Source organism: Canis lupus, chromosome 31 (genome assembly GCF_003254725.2).
Source record: "Canis lupus dingo isolate Sandy chromosome 31, ASM325472v2, whole genome shotgun sequence".
Taxonomy (NCBI): Eukaryota; Metazoa; Chordata; class Mammalia; order Carnivora; family Canidae; genus Canis; species Canis lupus.
Genome location: NC_064273.1, coordinates 26,334,878 through 26,353,126, shown reverse-complemented (window position 1 = coordinate 26,353,126; position 18,249 = coordinate 26,334,878). Strand labels below are relative to the sequence as shown.

Below are 18,249 nucleotides of genomic sequence, written 5' to 3'. Positions count from 1 at the left end.
GCCGAGCTCCCTAAGGGCTGCAGCGCGCACGGCGGGACCCGGAGCAGCTCGGGGGGGCTCGGGGGCGGCTCCGCGGAGGGGGCTGCGGGGCGGGAGCAGCTCGGGGGGCTCGGGGGTGGCTCCGCAAGGGGGCTGCGGGGCAGGAGCAGCTCGGGGGGTCTCGGGGCGGCTCCGCGGAGGGGGCTGCGGGGCGGGAGTGCGAATCCAACAGCACAGACCGGGGCACAGGGCGCCGGGACACAGCCCAGGATCCGGCCTCCCCCCGCCCGCCCCCGGGACAGGCAGAGGCCGGGAGGGCCCAGGACAGCAAGGACGCTCCTGCCCCAGCTGAGCACATCAGCGGCCTGACCCGGAGCCTCCAGGCCCTAAAGACGGAGAGCTCTGGAGCTACTGCGGGAGCTGACTCCAGGGCTGCAGAGCTGGCCCCGCCACTGGGACTGTTCCTCCTGGGGCCTCACGGGGTAAACAGCCCCCACTGAGCCCTGCACCAGGCAGGGGCACAGCAGCTCCCCCAAGTGCGAACCTGGAAATCAGCACAACAGGCCCCTCCCCCAGAAGACCAGCTAGATGGACAAGTTCCAGGGGAAGTCAAGGGACTTAAAGTACACAGAATCAGAAGATACTCCCCCGTGGTTCTTTTTGTTTTGTTTTGTTTTGCTTTTTGTTTTGTTTCCTTCCCGCACCCCCTTTTTTCCCCTTTCTTTCTTTTTCTCTCTCTTTTTCTTTTTTTTTGTTTTTTTTTCTTCCTTTTTTTTCCCTCTTTCTCTTTTCTTTCCTTCTTTCTCTCCTCTCTTTTTCTCCTTTTCCCAATACAACTTGTTTTTGGCCACTCTGCACTGAGCAAAATGACTAGAAGGAAAACCTCACCTCAAAAGAAAGAATCAGAAACAGTCCTCTCTCCCACAGAGTTACAAAATCTGGATTACAATTCAATGTCAGAAAGCCAATTCAGAAGCACTATTATACAGCTACTGGTGGCTCTAGAAAAAAGCATAAAGGACTCAAGAGACTTCACGACTGCAGAATTTAGAGCTAATCAGGCAGAAATTAAAAATCAATCGAATGAGATGCAATCCAAACTAGATCCTAACCATGAGGGTTAACGAGGTGGAAGAACGAGTGAGTGACATACAAGACAAGTTGATAGCGAAGAGGGAAACTGAGGAAAAAAGAGACAAACAATTAAAAGACCATGAAGATAGATTAAGGGAAATAAACGACAGCCTGAGGAAGAAAAACCTACGTTTAATTGGTGTTCCCGAGGGTGCCGAAAGGGCCAGAGGGCCAGAATATGTATTTGAACAAATTCTAGCTGAAAACTTTCCTAATCTGGGAAGGGAAACAGGCATTCAGATCCAGGAAATAGAGAGCTCCCCCCCTAAAATCAATAAAAACCGTTCAACACCTCGACATTAAATAGTGAAGCTTGCAAACTCCAAAGATAAAGAGAAGATCCTTAAAGCAGCAAGAGACAAGAAATCCCTGACTTTTATGGGGAGGAGTATTAGGGTAACAGCAGACCTCTCCAGAGAGACCTGGCAGGCCAGAAAGGGCTGGCAGGATATATTCAGGGTCCTAAGTGAGAAGAACATGCAACCAAGAATACTTTATCCAGCAAGGCTCTCATTCAAAATGGAAGGAGAGATAAAGAGCTTCCAAGACAGGCAGCAACTAAAAGAATATGTGACCTCCAAACCAGCTCTGCAAGAAATTTTAAGGGGGACTCTTAAAATTCCCCTTTAAGAAGAAGTTCAGTGGAACATTCCACAAAAACAAGGACTGAATAGATATCATGATGACACTAAACTCATATCTCTCAATAGTAACTCTGAATGTGAACGGGCTTAATGACCCCATCAAAAGGCGCAGGGTTTCAGACTGGACAAAAAGCAGGACCCATCTATTTGCTGTCTACAAGAGACTCATTTTAGACAGAAGGACACCTACAGCCTGAAAATAAAAGGTTGGAGAACCATTTACCATTCGAATGGTCCTCAAAAGAAAGCAGGGATAGCCATCCTTATATCAGATAAACTAAAATTTACCCCGAAGACTGTAGTGAGAGATGAAGAGGGACACTATATCATACTTAAAGGATCTATTCAACAAGAGGACTTAACAATCCTCAATATATATGCCCCGAATGTGGGAGCTGCCAAATATATAAATCAATTATTAACCAAAGTGAAGAAATACTTAGATAATAATACACTTATACTTGGTGACTTCAATCCAGCTCTTTCTATACTCGATAGGTCTTCTAAGCACAACATCTCCAAAGAAACGAGAGCTTTAAATGATACACTGGACCAGATGGATTTCACAGATATCTACAGAACTTTACATCCAAACTCAACTGAATACACATTCTTCTCAAGTGCACATGGAACTTTCTCCAGAATAGACCACATATTGGGTCACAAATCGGGTCTGAACCGATACCAAAAGATTGGGATCGTCCCCTGCATATTCTCAGACCATAATGCCTTGAAATTAGAACTAAAACACAACAAGAAGTTTGGGAGGACCTCAAACACGTGGAGGTTAAGGACCATCCTGCTAAAAGATGAAAGGGTCAACCAGGAAATTAAGGAAGAATTAAAAAGATTCATGGAAACTAATGAGAATGAAGATACAACCGTTCAAAATCTTTGGGATGCAGCAAAAGCAGTCCTAAAGGGGAAATACATCGCAATACAAGCATCCATTCAAAAACTGGAAAGAACTCAAATACAAAAGCTAACCTTACACATAAAGGAGCTAGAGAAAAAACAGCAAATAGATCCTACACCCAGGAGAAGAAGGGAGTTAATAAAGATTCGAGCAGAACTCAATGAAATCGAGACCAGAAGAACTGTGGAACAGATCAACAGAACCAGGAGTTGGTTCTTTGAAAGAATTAATAAGATAGATAAACCATTAGCCCGCCTTATTAAAAGGAAGAGAGAGAAGACTCAAATTAATAAAATCATGAATGAGAAAGGAGAGATCACTACCAACACCAAGGAAATACAAACGATTTTAAAAACATATTATGAACAGCTATACACCAATAAATTAGGCAATCTAGGAGAAATGGACGCATTCCTGGAAAGCCACAAACTACCAAAACTGGAACAGGAAGAAATAGAAAACCTGAACAGGCCAATAACCAGGGAGGAAATTGAAGCAGTCATCAGAAACCTCCCAAGACACAAGAGTCCAGGGCCAGATGGCTTCCCAGGGGAATTTTATCAAACGTTTAAAGAAGAAACCATACCTATTCTCCTAAAGCTGTTTGGAAAGATAGAAAGAGATGGAGTACTTCCAAATTCGTTCTATGAGGCCAGCATCACCTTAATTCCAAAACCAGACAAAGACCCCACCAAAAAGGAGAATTACAGACCAATATCCTTGATGAACATGGATGCAAAAATTCTCAACAAGATACTGGCCAATAGGATCCAACATACATTAAGAAAATTATTCACCATGACCAAGTAGGATTTATCCCCGGGACACAAGGCTGGTTCAACACCCATAAAACAATCAATATGATTCATCATATCAGCAAGAGAAAAACCAAGAACCATATGATCCTCTCATTAGATGCAGAGAAAGCATTTGACAAAATACAGCATCCATTTCTGATCAAAACTCTTCAGAGTGTAGGGATAGAGGGAACATTCCTCGACATCTTAAAAACCATCTATGAAAAGCCCACAGCAAATATCATTCTCAATGGGGAAGCACTGGGAGCCTTTCCCCTAAGATCAGGAACAAGACAGGGATGTCCACTCTCACCACTACTATTCAACATAGTACTGGAAGTCCTAGCCTCAGCAATCAGACAACAAAAAGACATTAAAGGCATTCAAATTGGCAAAGAAGAAGTCAAACTCTCCCTCTTCGCCGATGACATGATACTCTACATAGAAAACCCAAAAGTCTCCACCCCAAGATTGCTAGAACTCATACAGCAATTCGGTAGCGTGGCAGGATACAAAATCAATGCCCAGAAATCAGTGGCATTTCTATACACTAACAATGAGACTTAAGAAAGAGAAATTAAGGAGTCAATCCCATTTACAATTGCACCCAAAAGCATAAGATACCTAGGAATAAACCTAACCAAAGATGTAAAGGATCTATACCCTCAAAACTATAGAACACTTCTGAAAGAAATTGAGGAAGACACAAAGAGATGGAAAAATATTCCATGCTCATGGATTGGCAGAATTAATATTGTGAAAATGTCAATGTTACCCAGGGCAATATACACGTTTAATGCAATCCCTATCAAAATACCATGGACTTTCTTCAGAGAGTTAGAACAAATTATTTTAAGATTTGTGTGGAATCAGAAAAGACCCCGAATAGCCAGGGGAATTTTAAAAAAGAAAACCATATCTGGGGGCATCACAATGCCAGATTTCAGGTTGTACTACAAAGCTGTGGTCATCAAGACAGTGTGGTACTGGCACAAAAACAGACACATAGATCAGTGGAACAGAATAGAGAACCCAGAAGTGGACCCTGAACTTTATGGGCAACTAATATTCGATAAAGGAGGAAAGACTATCCATTGGAAGAAAGACAGTCTCTTCAATAAATGGTGCTGGGAAAATTGGACATCCACATGCAGAAGAATGAAACTAGACCACTCCCTTTCACCATACACAAAGATAAACTCAAAATGGATGAAAGATCTAAATGTGAGACAAGATTCCATCAAAATCCTAGAGGAGAACACAGGCAACACCCTTTTTGAACTCGGCCACAGTAACTTCTTGCAAGATACATCCACGAAGGCAAAAGAAACAAAAGCAAAAATGAACTATTGGGACTTCATCAAGATAAGAAGCTTTTGCACAGCAAAGGATACAGTCAACAAAACTAAAAGACAACCTACAGAATGGGAGAAGAGATTTGCAAATGACATATCAGATACAGGGCTAGTTTCCAAGATCTTTAAAGAACTTATTAAACTCAACACCAAAGAAACAAACAATCCAATCATGAAATGGGCAAAAGACATGAAGAGAAATCTCACAGAGGAAGACATGGACATGGCCAACATGCACATGAGAAAATGCTCTGCATCACTTGCCATCAGGGAAATACAATTCAAAACCACAATGAGATACCACCTCACACCAGTGAGAATGGGGCAAATTAACAAGGCAGGAAACAACAAATGTTGGAGAGGATGCGGAGAAAAGGGAACCCTCTTACACTGTTGGTGGGAATGTGAACTGGTGCAGCCACTCTGGAAAACTGTGTGGAGGTTCCTCAAAGAGTTAAAAATAGACCTGCCCTACGACCCAGCAATTGCACTGTTGGGGATTTACCCCAAAGATACAGATGCAATGAAATGCCGGGACACCTGCACCCCGATGTTTATAGCAGCAATGGCCACGATAGCCAAACTGTGGAAGGAGCCTCGGTGTCCATCGAAAGATGAATGGATAAAGAAGATGTGGTTTATGTATACAATGGAATATTCCTCAGCCATTAGAAACGACAAATACCCACCATTTGCTTCGACGTGGATGGAACTGGAGGGTATTATGCTGAGTGAAGTAAGTCAGTCGGAGAAGGACAAACATTATATGTTCTCATTCATGTGGGGAATATAAATAATAGTGAAAGGGAATATAAGGGAAGGGAGAAGAAATGTGTGGGAAATATCAGAAAGGGAGACATAACGTAAAGACTGCTAACTCTGGGAAACGAACTAGGGGTGGTAGAAGGGGAGGAGGGCGGGGGGTGGAAGTGATTGGGTGACGGGCACTGGGGGTTATTCTGTATGTTGGTAAATTGAACACCAATAAAAAATAAATTAATTAATTAATTAAAAAAATAAAAATTATTAATGAATTACAGAGTTCTCCTTTTGGTGTCTGACATTCTAAATTTCTTTCTGAAATGTTTTCTTACTTTCCTCTCCTACATTATAAACATAAATAAATGTACCTCTCTCTCTTTTTTTCCTCTTAAGTACACTCTCTTTAGATTTCTCTTAGCTTAAATATTTTAATAGGAGTTAGATATTTAGGTCGAGTCAGAATAAAAGTACTGTTTCAATCAGATTCAAATCCTGTGTGTAGCATAGAAATGTAGAATTATGTAATTTTCATCTGTTACTTTATTAATGGTGAGGGGAATAAGCTGAGGAATATTTGTGAAGCCTCAATACTTAAGGCAAATGAAAGAGATGGAACTCTCAGAAGTCAACGGATTCTTGTAATAATAAATAAAATATAATAGTGGTTAGTGCCATTATTTTTTATTAAATTTTATTATGAAAAATATAAAACTTACACAAAACTAGAGACTAATAATATATACACTCTTAAATTCTTGTACCCATCATAGCTTTAACAATGATCAACACTTGCCTATATTATATTGCTTATCTTCCCTCATTTTTCTTGGCTTAAGTATTTTAAAACAAATTTTAAGAATCATTTAACTTTAAATAGCAGATGTCCTCATGTCTCTCTGCATGTTGCCATACACCAGTCCCTATAATCTCTGGGACTGAGTGCTTGCTTTCTTTCCCCTGGAACTGCGGGGAGCTGTTGAACTCTTGCATGAACAGATTGGAATGATACAAGGAAGTCAGTGTGTAACAACTCCAGCTTCCTTTTTTCTTTCCTCTCCACCCTCCTTTGCTTCCTACTCCTTCCCTGTGGGACTGATGTCTCAGGCTCATTTTGTACATTTCCTGTTCTGGACCCGGAATGTCATTTTCTTTAGAATTTCTTTCTTTTTGATACAAAATGGTGCTAAGAGCACATAGTCTGGATACTATGTGTCCTCATTGCTACTGATCTGTCATTGTAGACATTTTTAGTAGATGGAGCCAGGAAATATTTTTTAAAGAGAAAAATATGTAATGAATTTCTTTCTGATATTTCTAATTCAAATTGTAAGCAAATATGGATAAATTCCTTGTAAATCCCCATTTCTTACTCAAAATGTAGCATAATGACAATACTCTGCAGTGATCTTTTTTCCTTAGTAAATTTTGGATACAACTCCCTATGAGAACATAGAGCTGTTACCCCATATTCTTTAAGTTGCTTGCTACCAAATTATATGGATGAAGCATAGTTTATTCAAGCAGTCTACTGTTGGTAGATATGTGGGTTGTTTCCAATATTTTACATTACAAGTAATGATGCAGTGAATTGCTTTGTGCATAAGTCATTTCTAATTTTTTGTCATCCCATCATTGGGATGGATACTTAGAAGGAAATCCCTGAGTCAAAAAGTTAATGCATGTGAAATTGTGCGAGAAAGTGCCAAATAATCCTGCATGAGAGTTGTGCCATTTTGCTTTCCCAATGATGACATTATTAGTCATTTACAGTATTAAGCAAGTTCTTCTACTATGAAAGTTGCACAATGAAAGAAGGCTATTTTCCTCTTCCCTATGTACTTACATGTCAATCCAGTTTTATCTAGATACCACTGTTACTCAACTTAATTAGACTTTTAAAAATTAGTTTCAGAGGTAGAATTTAGGGATTCATCAGTTGCACATAACACCCAGTGGTCATTACATCAAGTGCCTCCTTAATGCCCATCATCCCATTATCCCTTTCCCCCCACATACCTTCCCTCCAGTAACCCTCAGTTTATTTACTAGAGTTCAGCATTTCTTATGGTTCACGTCCCTCTCAATTTTCATCTTATTTTATTTTTCCTTCCCTCCCTCTGTGTTCATCTGTTTTGTTTCAATTTAATTAGGCTTTTTTGAGGTAGCTCAGCATCTCTTGCCATCCTTAACTCCTTTCTTTGTCACTAGAATTCAGACATAGGGGATTCACCAATCCCCATCTTCTATTCCTTCTTGCTAAACCACTGTTTATTGCTAAAAAGTTCAATAAAGTCAGAATACAAAATACAGATTCATGTGACCCAACTCAAATTTTAACCTTGATTTTGTTCTAAAATATATATATTTTTAGACTCTTATTTATCCCATCACTTCTTTTTATCATTCCTTTAGAATACTTGGGTTCAACTCCTGGCTCTGATGGTTAAGAGCTATGGGACCCTTGGCAAATTATCTCACCTCTGTATTCCTTAATGTCCTTGACTGCACTGTGAGAATAGTACTAGTAGGTACCTTACAGGGATTTTGTGAGTATTAGAAGAAATAATGCATACCAACTACTTAGAGGAGTGACAGACATTATAGTGTGTTCAATAAATAACCATTTTTTAATTGTTATTGGGGTCCATTTTAATATTAGTAATAATGAGTCTGTCAGAAAGACTTCTTGGGTCTATGGGAACTCTACTGATGCTCCAAATACAGCCAGAAGGTGTTTGTGTTGGGAAGGTAAAATCATAATTATTAAAAATTAAAAACTCCAGGAGCATCTGGGTGGCTCAGTCAGTTAAGTGTCTGACTCTTGGTTTCAGCTCATTTTTTTTTTTTTTTTTTTTTTTATGATAGTCACAGAGAGAGAGAGAGAGAGAGAGGCAGAGACATAGGCAGAGGGAGAAGCAGGCTCCATGCACCGGGAGCCCGATGTGGGATTCGATCCCGGGTCTCCAGGATCGCGCCCTGGGCCAAAGGCAGGCGCCAAACCGCTGCGCCACCCAGGGATCCCTCAGCTCAGTTCATGATCTTGGGGTTGTGATTTAGAGCCCTGTATCTGGCTTCAGGCTCAGCAGGGAGTCGGCTTCAGATTCTCTCTCTTTCTCCTTGCCCTTCCCCTGCTCTCTCTCTCTAAATAAATATATCGAAAGAAAGAAAGAAAGAAAGAAAGAAAGAAAGAAAGAAAGAAAGAAAGAAAGAAAGAAAGAAGAAAATCCAGGTCTTCATCTTGACAAATGATCACAATTTCAGCTTTTTTTTCCCTTTTTACTTCTATCTCTACCTTTCTTCCTGCTGAATGAAATAGTGATATTTCTACTTCCTTGCTTTAGGGAATAATCTGAATTTTATAGGTTTTTGGAAGACATCTCAAAAAGCTATAATATATTAATCCAGTGCTCAGATTCTTTGTGTAGGAACAGTTCTCTTTTCTATCCATGCCATGAGAGAGTGCTCAGCAAAGAAAAGATGAAAACAGCCTATATCTCAAAAACATTTGGGCAACTTGCCTGGGACTAGTGAAAAGTAAGTATGGTTTTATTGGTAAGGAGATGTTTCAGTTTTCTGTTAGACCTCCGAAGACAGCTTGCTTCTTCAGGCTTCATAGTAATACTCTATTCCTCTGTGGGTTCATTAAGCCAACTATTAGTATTATTTCAAAGATCAAGTTTTTCTGGACTTGCTACTTGTGTTACTCTAGTTTATAGAAGTGATATTTTATCTTTATTTTTATTTACATCACAGGTATCATCATGCCATCCTTCATTGCCCTGTCTGCAAACAATTTTCATGAATTTCAAGTCACTAATCTGACTTGCATCCACCCCCACTTTCAACTTAGACGAGTGAATTTTCTAATGCTACTTGGTGTTCTTACATATTAACAGAATTTTGATCTATCTCCTTCATTCCCTGCCCCCTTTCCATCCCATTCACAAATTTCTTTGAGATTGTGACTGTACTTCTTAATCTTGATATTCCTAACAGTGATTAGGAAAGTACTTTGTACACAAAGAATGCTGAATCAATATTTGTTTACTGTATGATTAAATACATTTAATGATTATTTTTCTTTTGAATTGTAAACCAAACCTTTTTTTTTTTTAAATCTTTTAAGGGTTCTTTAGAAAAAATCTTTACTTATTTGATGCTGGTTTTGAAGTGTCCAAATTTTTCTGTCAAACTTCAATTTTATGGAAGGTGTCAAGCCTGGTGTAAGAAAATTCTTACAGTTTTGATGTAGTTGTGGGCACTGCAAGAGTGTTCTGTTGATTCATATGAAAGAATGCAGAGTCACAAAACCAATCACTGCAAGGTAGCCTAGGGCTTACTGTTTGGGACATTTAGGAACTCTGATAATCTGTTGTTTTTAATTTTAATTTTAATTAATTTATTTATTTTTATTAATTTTTATTTTTAAAGGAATCTCTACATCCGACGTGGAGCTCAAACTCACGACCCAAGATCAAGAGTCCCATTCTCTACTGACTGAGCCAGCCAGGTACCCTGTTGTATTTTAAATTAGCTTGTATCTCCTCTTGGGAAACTGGGGAAATTGGATATTTTTAGACTAAATGAGCCAACAGTTATCTTTCAGTCCTGGCTAAAGCCCAATGCTATGTTGTTCACTAGCTGAGGAATGGAGAAAAATAGGAGAAGGGATAGCAAGGGACAATATCATGACAATTGTTCTAGGACAACCTCTTCTTTAACAGATGGATCAGAGGCTCAGAAAGCTAGGTGAGTTAAAGTAAAGGTATTTAATAAGGATTTATGGATTGCTTTTGGAGAGCTAACATTTTCTGGTCCTACAATCTATATGATGCCTATGGAGATACAGGGACAAGGAGATCAGGGCTAGTTCAAAGTTAGCTGACTTGTGAGGACAGCTCATTGACTGAAGACTGCCCAGTGCTGTGTGGCTCCTGTGAGTGGGGTCTGTGATAACTGCTCTGTCTGCAGAGGGCCGTGGGCTCTAGGACAGGCTCCTAAGAGAGTTCAGCGTTAGTATCACCCGGCTGCTATTGAAATGCTATAATATTGATTATATTCAGAATAATTTCTTTTTTCCTTTACCAATTAGTAAATTAGCACCAGTTTATTAATATATTTTAAAAATTATTATTGGGCCCTTTTGTGGGTCAGGTTCTATGATGCCAGTGTCTCAATGCTTAACATTTTAGCGCTTTTCTCATGTTCCTCTTTCTTCCATTGTTCCCTTGATCTGTTGTTCCTTTGTTCAATTCTCTTGGGTCCCTTCTGCTCAGGCCCCATTCTAGTTCTTTAAGAATCAGCTTACTTGTATCCTACTTCAGGAAGCCTTCCAAGATGTCCATAGCCTTGTTTAGTTACCCCCCCCACCCCTTTCCACATCAGCTTTCCCTCTCTCTGCATCTCCTCTCAGTCTCATATGCTTTTCCAAGATCTGTTCTCAGCCCCCCTTTCTATTTCTCTGTGGATATCATTCTTGTGGACATCATATGGTTTTAAATTTTGTTTCAACTAGGAGGAAGACTCAATATACAGGTTTTGTACCGTGTTATTAGTTATCATTGTTGTGTGAGGATTTGGCAATGTCATTAAATATTCTTCATAAATATAATTTGTAGTGGCTGCATAGTGCTTGCAGGAACCATTATGAAAAAGTCCCTGCCAAAATTCAGTTCCAAGAAAAATATCTACAAATGGATTTTGGGGGAGGCAGCATAATACAGTAAAAATTATTCTGGAAGGGGTTTTGTATCAAAATGACAGACTACACACAGATGCCTACCTCCTACTCCTCCATATCCCTAGAAATGATAGAGTTTTTTTTTTTTTTTAAGAAAAAGAGAGTGAAAAAGAGAGTGGGTGTGCGAACCAGTCAGGGGCTGAGGGAGAGGGAGAGAGAATCAAGCAGGCTCCACACTCAGTGTAGAGCCTGATAGGGGGGTTCCATCTCATGACCTGGAAATCATGACCTAAGCCGAAGAGTTGAACACTTAGGGTGCTTGGGTGGCTTAGTCAGTTATGCATCTGCTTTTGGTTCAGGTCATGATCTTAGAGTCCTGACTGAGTCCCATATCAGGCTCGCTGCTCCCTCTGCTTGTGCTTTCTTACTCGAGCTTTCTCTCATAAATGAATAAAATCTTAAAAAAAAAAAATCATATGCTTAACCAACTGAGCCACCCAGGTGCCCTGAAAAGATCTTTTTTTTTTTTTTTAAGAAGAGGACAAATCATAACAATCCTGGAAAAATAAAAAGATCACCATCAGAGGAGAGGAGAAATATAGAATTCTTTAAAGACAGAAAGTGGCCAGGGTTGGCTGTGTGCTGGACTGCTGAGACAATGGGAGCAGTTTTGATAACCCAGCACAAAGGTGAGAGGACAGTTATTTAGGAGCAAATGGGTGAGCTGGCCTGTGCCTTTTCTTTCTTATGCCAAGAAATGTGCAGAAGAGTAACTCACCTCAAGTTTGAAGCAGTGAGTAAAGAGCAAAAAGATGGGCAGCCTGGGTGGCTCAGTGGTTTAGCGCTGCCTTCAGCCCAGGGCATGATTCTGGAGACCCGGGATTGAGTCCCATGTCAGGCTCCCTGCATGGAGCCTGCTTCTCCCTCTGCCTGTATCTCTGCCTCTTTCTCTCTCTCTCTCTGTCTCTCATGAATGAATAAATAAAATCTTTTTTTAAAAAAAGAGCAAAAAGATACTGCCTGTTGGTGGCTGGTTATGGTGGAGGTGGAGAAATGTGAACAGATTTGCACATATTTCAGAGCCTATTGGACAGTGGCAGACTGGATCTGTGTGCGTGTGTGTTGGGAGGCGCATCTTAGTGTTCTCTTGCTGTGTAACAGCATCACCACAAGTAGTGGTTTGAAACAGCACACAGTTATCCCAGTTCTTCTGGGTCAGGATTGTGGGCACAGCTTTGTTGCTTCTGTGTTTCAGGGTCTCATCCGAAAGCTGCAACCAGGGTGTCTGCTGGGATTGCATTCTCATCTCAAGATTCGATTAGAGAAGAATCCAATTCCAAATTCATATAGTTGTTGGTAGAATTCAATGCCTTGTAGCATTGGACTGAGGGCCTTAGACTCTTTTGTTGCCTGCTGGCTGGAAGCGGATTCCTGTTTCCTGCAATGTGGGTCTCTGCAACATGGAACTAGGTTTCCCGCAAACCAGCAAGATCTCTTGGCAAGACAGAGGTTAGTCTTTTGTAATATAACCACAGAAGTGACGTCCTGTCATTGTCATTATATTACAAAACATCATATTCTATCCATTTTATTCATCATATTCTATACATTTATTATATTCTACTCATTCTATTTTGTGCAAGTCCCAGGTCCCACACACACTCCGGAGAAGTATTTCTCAAAGGTGTGAATATCCGGAGACAGGGGTCATGGGGCCACCTTAGGTCTGCCCACTACAGGAGGGAAGGTACACAAAAGGAACCAATAATTTTTTTCTGAGAAACTGGTTGGATTCAAGTCTGTAATGGAAAAGGACAAAGGCTTTTTGATTTTAAGCTCAGATCAGCACAGACAATGCAACAAGGGTATGACACTTTCTTTCCTGAATCTCATTTTCCGTGTGTATAAAATGCAAGAGTTGGACTAATGTTTCTAACATTCAGATGTCTTACATCCTATATATATAAAAGACCCTACAAATAGCAGAAACTACTGCTTGATCCTTCTACCATTTAAGCTATCTTTTCTCATCATTTTTCTTCCCTGCCTTGATGACCATCTGTGAAGGATAGTCTTCTTAAAATTAGTGCTGCCAGGGCAGTGCCTGAGTGGCTCAGTTGGTAAAGCATCTGACTCTTGATTTCGGCTCAGGTTGTGATCTCCGGGTGGTGAGATTGAGCCCCATATGGGGCTCTATGCTGAGCAGATCTCTCTTCTCCCTCTGCTGCCCTCTCCACATCATGTATGTGTTCTCACTCTCTCCAAAATAAATAAATAAATAAATAAATAAATAAATAAATAAATAAATAAAATTAGTGCTGCCATTCTTAATCACTTATGGTGCAGATTCTCACCCTTTAACTGAATATTTTTTCTCAGAGATCATTAGTAACTATTTTTGCCAAATTCAGCGAAGTGGTCTCATTCCTCGTCCTCCTTGATTCTATTGCAGCATTAGGTGCCAGTGACTTTTCTGACCACGAATTTTCCCACTTATTATAGCACATATTGGCTTTCTGCTACTCTCTGAGTCTTATTGACTGACATCTCCAAGTTCCCTTGTTCCTCATCCCCCTGGAAACAGGTGTTCCACATGTTCTATTCTGTCTTTCTTTTATCTGAGGGATCTTTTTTTAAAGATTTTATTTATTTATTCATGAGGCACACACACACACACGCACAGAGGCAGAGACACAGGCAGAGGGAGAAGCAGGCTCTACACAGGGAGTTGGACATGGGACTAGATCCCTGGTCCCCAGGATCAGGCCCTGGGCTGAAGGCGGTAGCTAAACCGCTGAGCCACCTGAGCTGCCCTTAAGATTTTATTTATTTATTTATTCATGAGAGACACACAGAGAGAGAGGCAGAGACATAGAGGGAGAAGCAGGCTTCTTTTGGGAAGCCCGATATGGGACTCGATCCTAGGACCCCAGGATCACGCCCTGGGCCAAAGGCAGGTGCTAAACCGCTGAGCCACCCAGGTGCCCTCATTTGGTGGATCTTATTTACCCACAACATTTGAAGTATTACCTTAAGGAAGTCAAAGGCACAATTGTTTCATTTAGCTTTTTTTTCTTCTAAGCTATTCTTATTTATTTTCAAGATTTAATTACAGGCATGCCTTACTTTATTGCACTTCACATAGGTTTTTTTATATGTTGAAGGTTGGTGGCAGCCCTGTGTCGAGTGAATCTATCAGCACCAATTTTCCAATAGTATTTTCTCACTTTGTGTCCCTGTGCCACATTTTGCTAATCCTCACCATATTTCAAATCTTTTCATAATCATTATATTTGTTATGATGATCCGTGATCATGCTTACAACTTGCAGAAATCTCTGATGATGCATTTTCCAGCAATTTTCAGCAATAAAATATTTTTTAATTGAGTGTGTACATTGTTTTTGTAGGCAAAATGCTATTAAACACTTAACAGACTGCAGTATAGTATAAACGTAATTTTTATATGCACTGGGAAACCAAAAAAAATCATTTGACTCATCTTACTGGAATATTTGCTGTATTGTGGTGGTCTGGAACTGAATCTGCAATATCTCTGAGGTGTATGACTATATCACTTCCTTGGCACAAGTGACGCCTCAAAATTAACATCCTCCTCCTGACTTCCCTATTGCCATAACCAGATGTGCATTTGCCCTGTGCCAGGAGTGAGTCTTTGGGTTCTTTTCTTTCCTTCATGGTGACATCTTATTCATTGCTAAATAAGTCTTATACAGTTTTCCTCTACAGTGTCACTCAACCCTGTCTTCCTACCCTATTTTTATTGCTACCAGCTTAATTCAGATTCTCAATTATTTTTTGAATTAAACAATTCAATGGAATACTAATAGCTGTCCCTCCCTCCATAGCTCTCTCCTGCAACCTATCATTCACAAGAAGGCAGGTCTAATCACATCATTTCTTCAATTAAATTCTCTAGTAACAGCTCTTTATCTATCCCCACACCTGTCAAGTACATAAGGCTATCCCTTCTCTAACACTGACACTCATTTGCCAGAATTTTCTTCTTAATTCCCTGCATAGTACAGTCCTTCATCTGAATGGATCAGCTCACTGATCCCCAAACAAACCAAGACAATCCTGCTCTGCCTTTGCCTGTGATATTCCTTCCTCCTAAGTACCTTTTTCCTTTTAGCCTTCACCTATTGATAGCATGCTGGTCTTTGATGGCACACTCCAACAACCATCTTATTCATTTCTTCACTGAAGAGATTAAGATATCCTAATGAGTTCCAACTATGTGTTAATCAGGCACATGTAAGACAAAGTGCCTCCCATCAGGGCATTCTAGTGAGGAAGACACACAATGAGGATCCATTGTGGCTGGATGACAGGACGGGAGGAAAGTAATATGAAGTGAGGTCAGAAGGTTGACAAGAATCAGACCTCGTAAGAAGTTTGAATTTTGTTTCCCTAAGAGCACTAGGAAATCACTAAAGGCTTTTTGACTAGGGTAAAACACACCTTATTTTGAAAATGTCCTACTAGTTGATGTTTAAGGAAAATTCCTTGGAAGAAGAGTGAATGTGGGAGAAGGGGACCCAGTGAGGATGCTATGGCAGGAATCCTGAGTAGAGACGGTGGCAACCTGACTAGGTGATAGCAGATGGGAAAGGAGAAATGTGCATGAATTTGAGGTGTATTTTGGAGACGGAACTGACAGGTGGGATGAAAGAATTATAATGAAGAAAGAAATTAAGTTTTTGTTCTGAGCAATTAGATGGCAATGCTATTTTATGAGATAGGAAAGACCAGGAAAGGAATAGGGATGTAGGAGAAAATTAGGAGCTCAAGTTTTGACATGTTAAAATCATTAGTACATGAATGTTCATGGCAGCATTTTTCATAGTAGCCAAATATTGGAAACAACCTAAATATCTGTCAAAACTGATGAATGAATAAACAAATGTGGTCTATCCCTACAATGGAATGCTATTGGCAATAAAAGGGAATGAAATATCAACTCATGCTGTAACATGGAAACTTGAAAACACACTAAGAGAAAGAAGCCAGACACAAAAGGATACATATTATATGATTAAATTTATGTGACATGCCCTGAATGACTTAACTATTCAGGTACTTAGATTAGTGACCGTGAATGGGGAGTGACTTTTAATGGTTATGAGATTTCCTTTTTTAAAAAATATTTGTGTGTGTGTGTGTATTTTAAAGATTTAATATTTATTTATTTATTTATTTATTTATTTCGATAGAAAGAACACAAGCAGGCAGAGAGGCTGGCAAAGGAGAGGGGGAAGCAGACTCTGAGCTGAGACCTCCTCCCCTCGCTCCCCACCTTGGGCTCTATCCCAGGACCCTGGGGTCATGACCTGAGCCAAAGGCTGATGCTTAACTGACTGAGCCATCCAGGCACCTCGGTTATGAGATTTCTTTTTGGGATGATAGGATGATGAAAATGTCTGAAATCAGATAGTCGTGAAATGGAAAGGTTGCACAAATCTGCATATACAAAAGTCACTAAATTGCACACTTTAAAAGAGTAAATGTTATCATGTGAATTATTTCTCAAAACAGGTATTATTTTAGACAATTTTTTGAGCTACCGTTCTGATCTACGTTCTCCAGAAAACAGTTTCAGATAAATGGCTTATGCATTACTTCTTTTTCAGGGAACAGCAGTGAGGGGCAAGAGGATGAAGCAGAGAAGGTGTGGATAGTACCAATCAGGATGTGTTACTGAGTCAACCTCAGCTAAATACAACTTTGTGCTTGATTCTATGGAACCATTCACCAAGAAGATGTCTAACTGTTAGGACATCCCATCTGCAGAGCAGATGGGAAGCCTATATCCCCTGACTCTCATCTCTCTGGATCAAATAGAAACATTGATTCCCCTACACTTCCAGATTATATACATGCCTGGGCACCACATAGGCTTGCCAGTATCTTTCCTAGATGTGAAAGGTGAAGTCCCTGGATGGGAGGTATGAGATGTCTGATGATGGAATGAGGCAAGTACTATTATTTTATACCAGCTTGACATAGGTTGGAACCTATACAAAGATGATTTCTGTAGGAACAGAAAGTCTGTGAAGTGGAGCATCCCTGTCTGATAAACATGCCCATTAAATATCCGAGTGACTATGTCAAGCATGCCTCTTCTTCCTCATTTCTCCCTCATAGACACTATTGTGTTGATTCATTTTCTCTTTTCCTTAAATTGAATATACACATTCAAATAAGTAAAATGAAATTTGGTAGTAGAACTCATTTCTTTTTTCCCAAATCAGTTGGTATTGAGGGGTTTTCTTTGTAAAACTATTTCTTTTTTTTTAAAGATTTTATTTATTTATTCATGAGAGACACATACAGAGAGAGAGAGAGGCAGAGACACAGGCAGAGAGAGAAGCAGGCTCCATGCAGGTAGCCTGATGTGGGATTCGATCCCAGAACTCCAGGATCACGCCCTGGGCCGAAGGCAGGCGCTAAACTGCTGCACCACCCAGGGATCCCATAAAACTAATATTTATGACAACTGTCCCCTCAATTAGATTACAAAGTGGCCAGGCCGATAAGGAGGAAAGAAGAGAAAGAGAAAAAATTAGAAATATCAAGCAATTTACGACCACATGAAGACTGACGGTGAATTGCTTAGAAAGCTGTATATTTAAAATTGCCCAGTATCAGAACTATTTTAAATTATACTCTTATAATCAAAATAAAATAGTAAACTATGCTATTTTAATTCTATGGTTGTATAATTATGTTAGTCTTAAAAAAAAACCCTTTTTACTTCTGTGTTCATCTTATCTTCTAAACTGTGGGAAATGTGTTTAAAAACATTAAAATATGTTTTACAAATTTCTTCATGTGCGTCAGGAGGAATAGAAGCTCTCTGTGGAAGACATTAATGCTGTTCTGTGAATTATGGATTTCTTGCTTCTGGGTATGTAGCATTGTACTTCAGGAACCGAGAAGCTTGGTGTGGCTTGGAACTG

General features: G+C 40.0%; 1 protein-coding gene across 1 annotated transcript in view; it reads left to right on the top strand.

Annotated features, from left to right (window-relative positions):
* LOC112661783 (keratin-associated protein 11-1) overlaps positions 1-17,950 on the top strand; it is a 73,095-nt gene extending 55,145 nt beyond the window's left edge. Inside the window, exons 3-4 of the mRNA XM_049104666.1 lie at positions 10,019-10,097; positions 16,921-17,950. Of these exons, the coding sequence (XP_048960623.1) occupies positions 10,019-10,097; positions 16,921-16,933 (92 nt within the window). The 3' untranslated portion in view covers positions 16,934-17,950. The remainder of the gene's footprint in view (positions 1-10,018; positions 10,098-16,920) is intronic.
* The last annotated feature ends 299 nt before the right edge of the window (positions 17,951-18,249 follow it).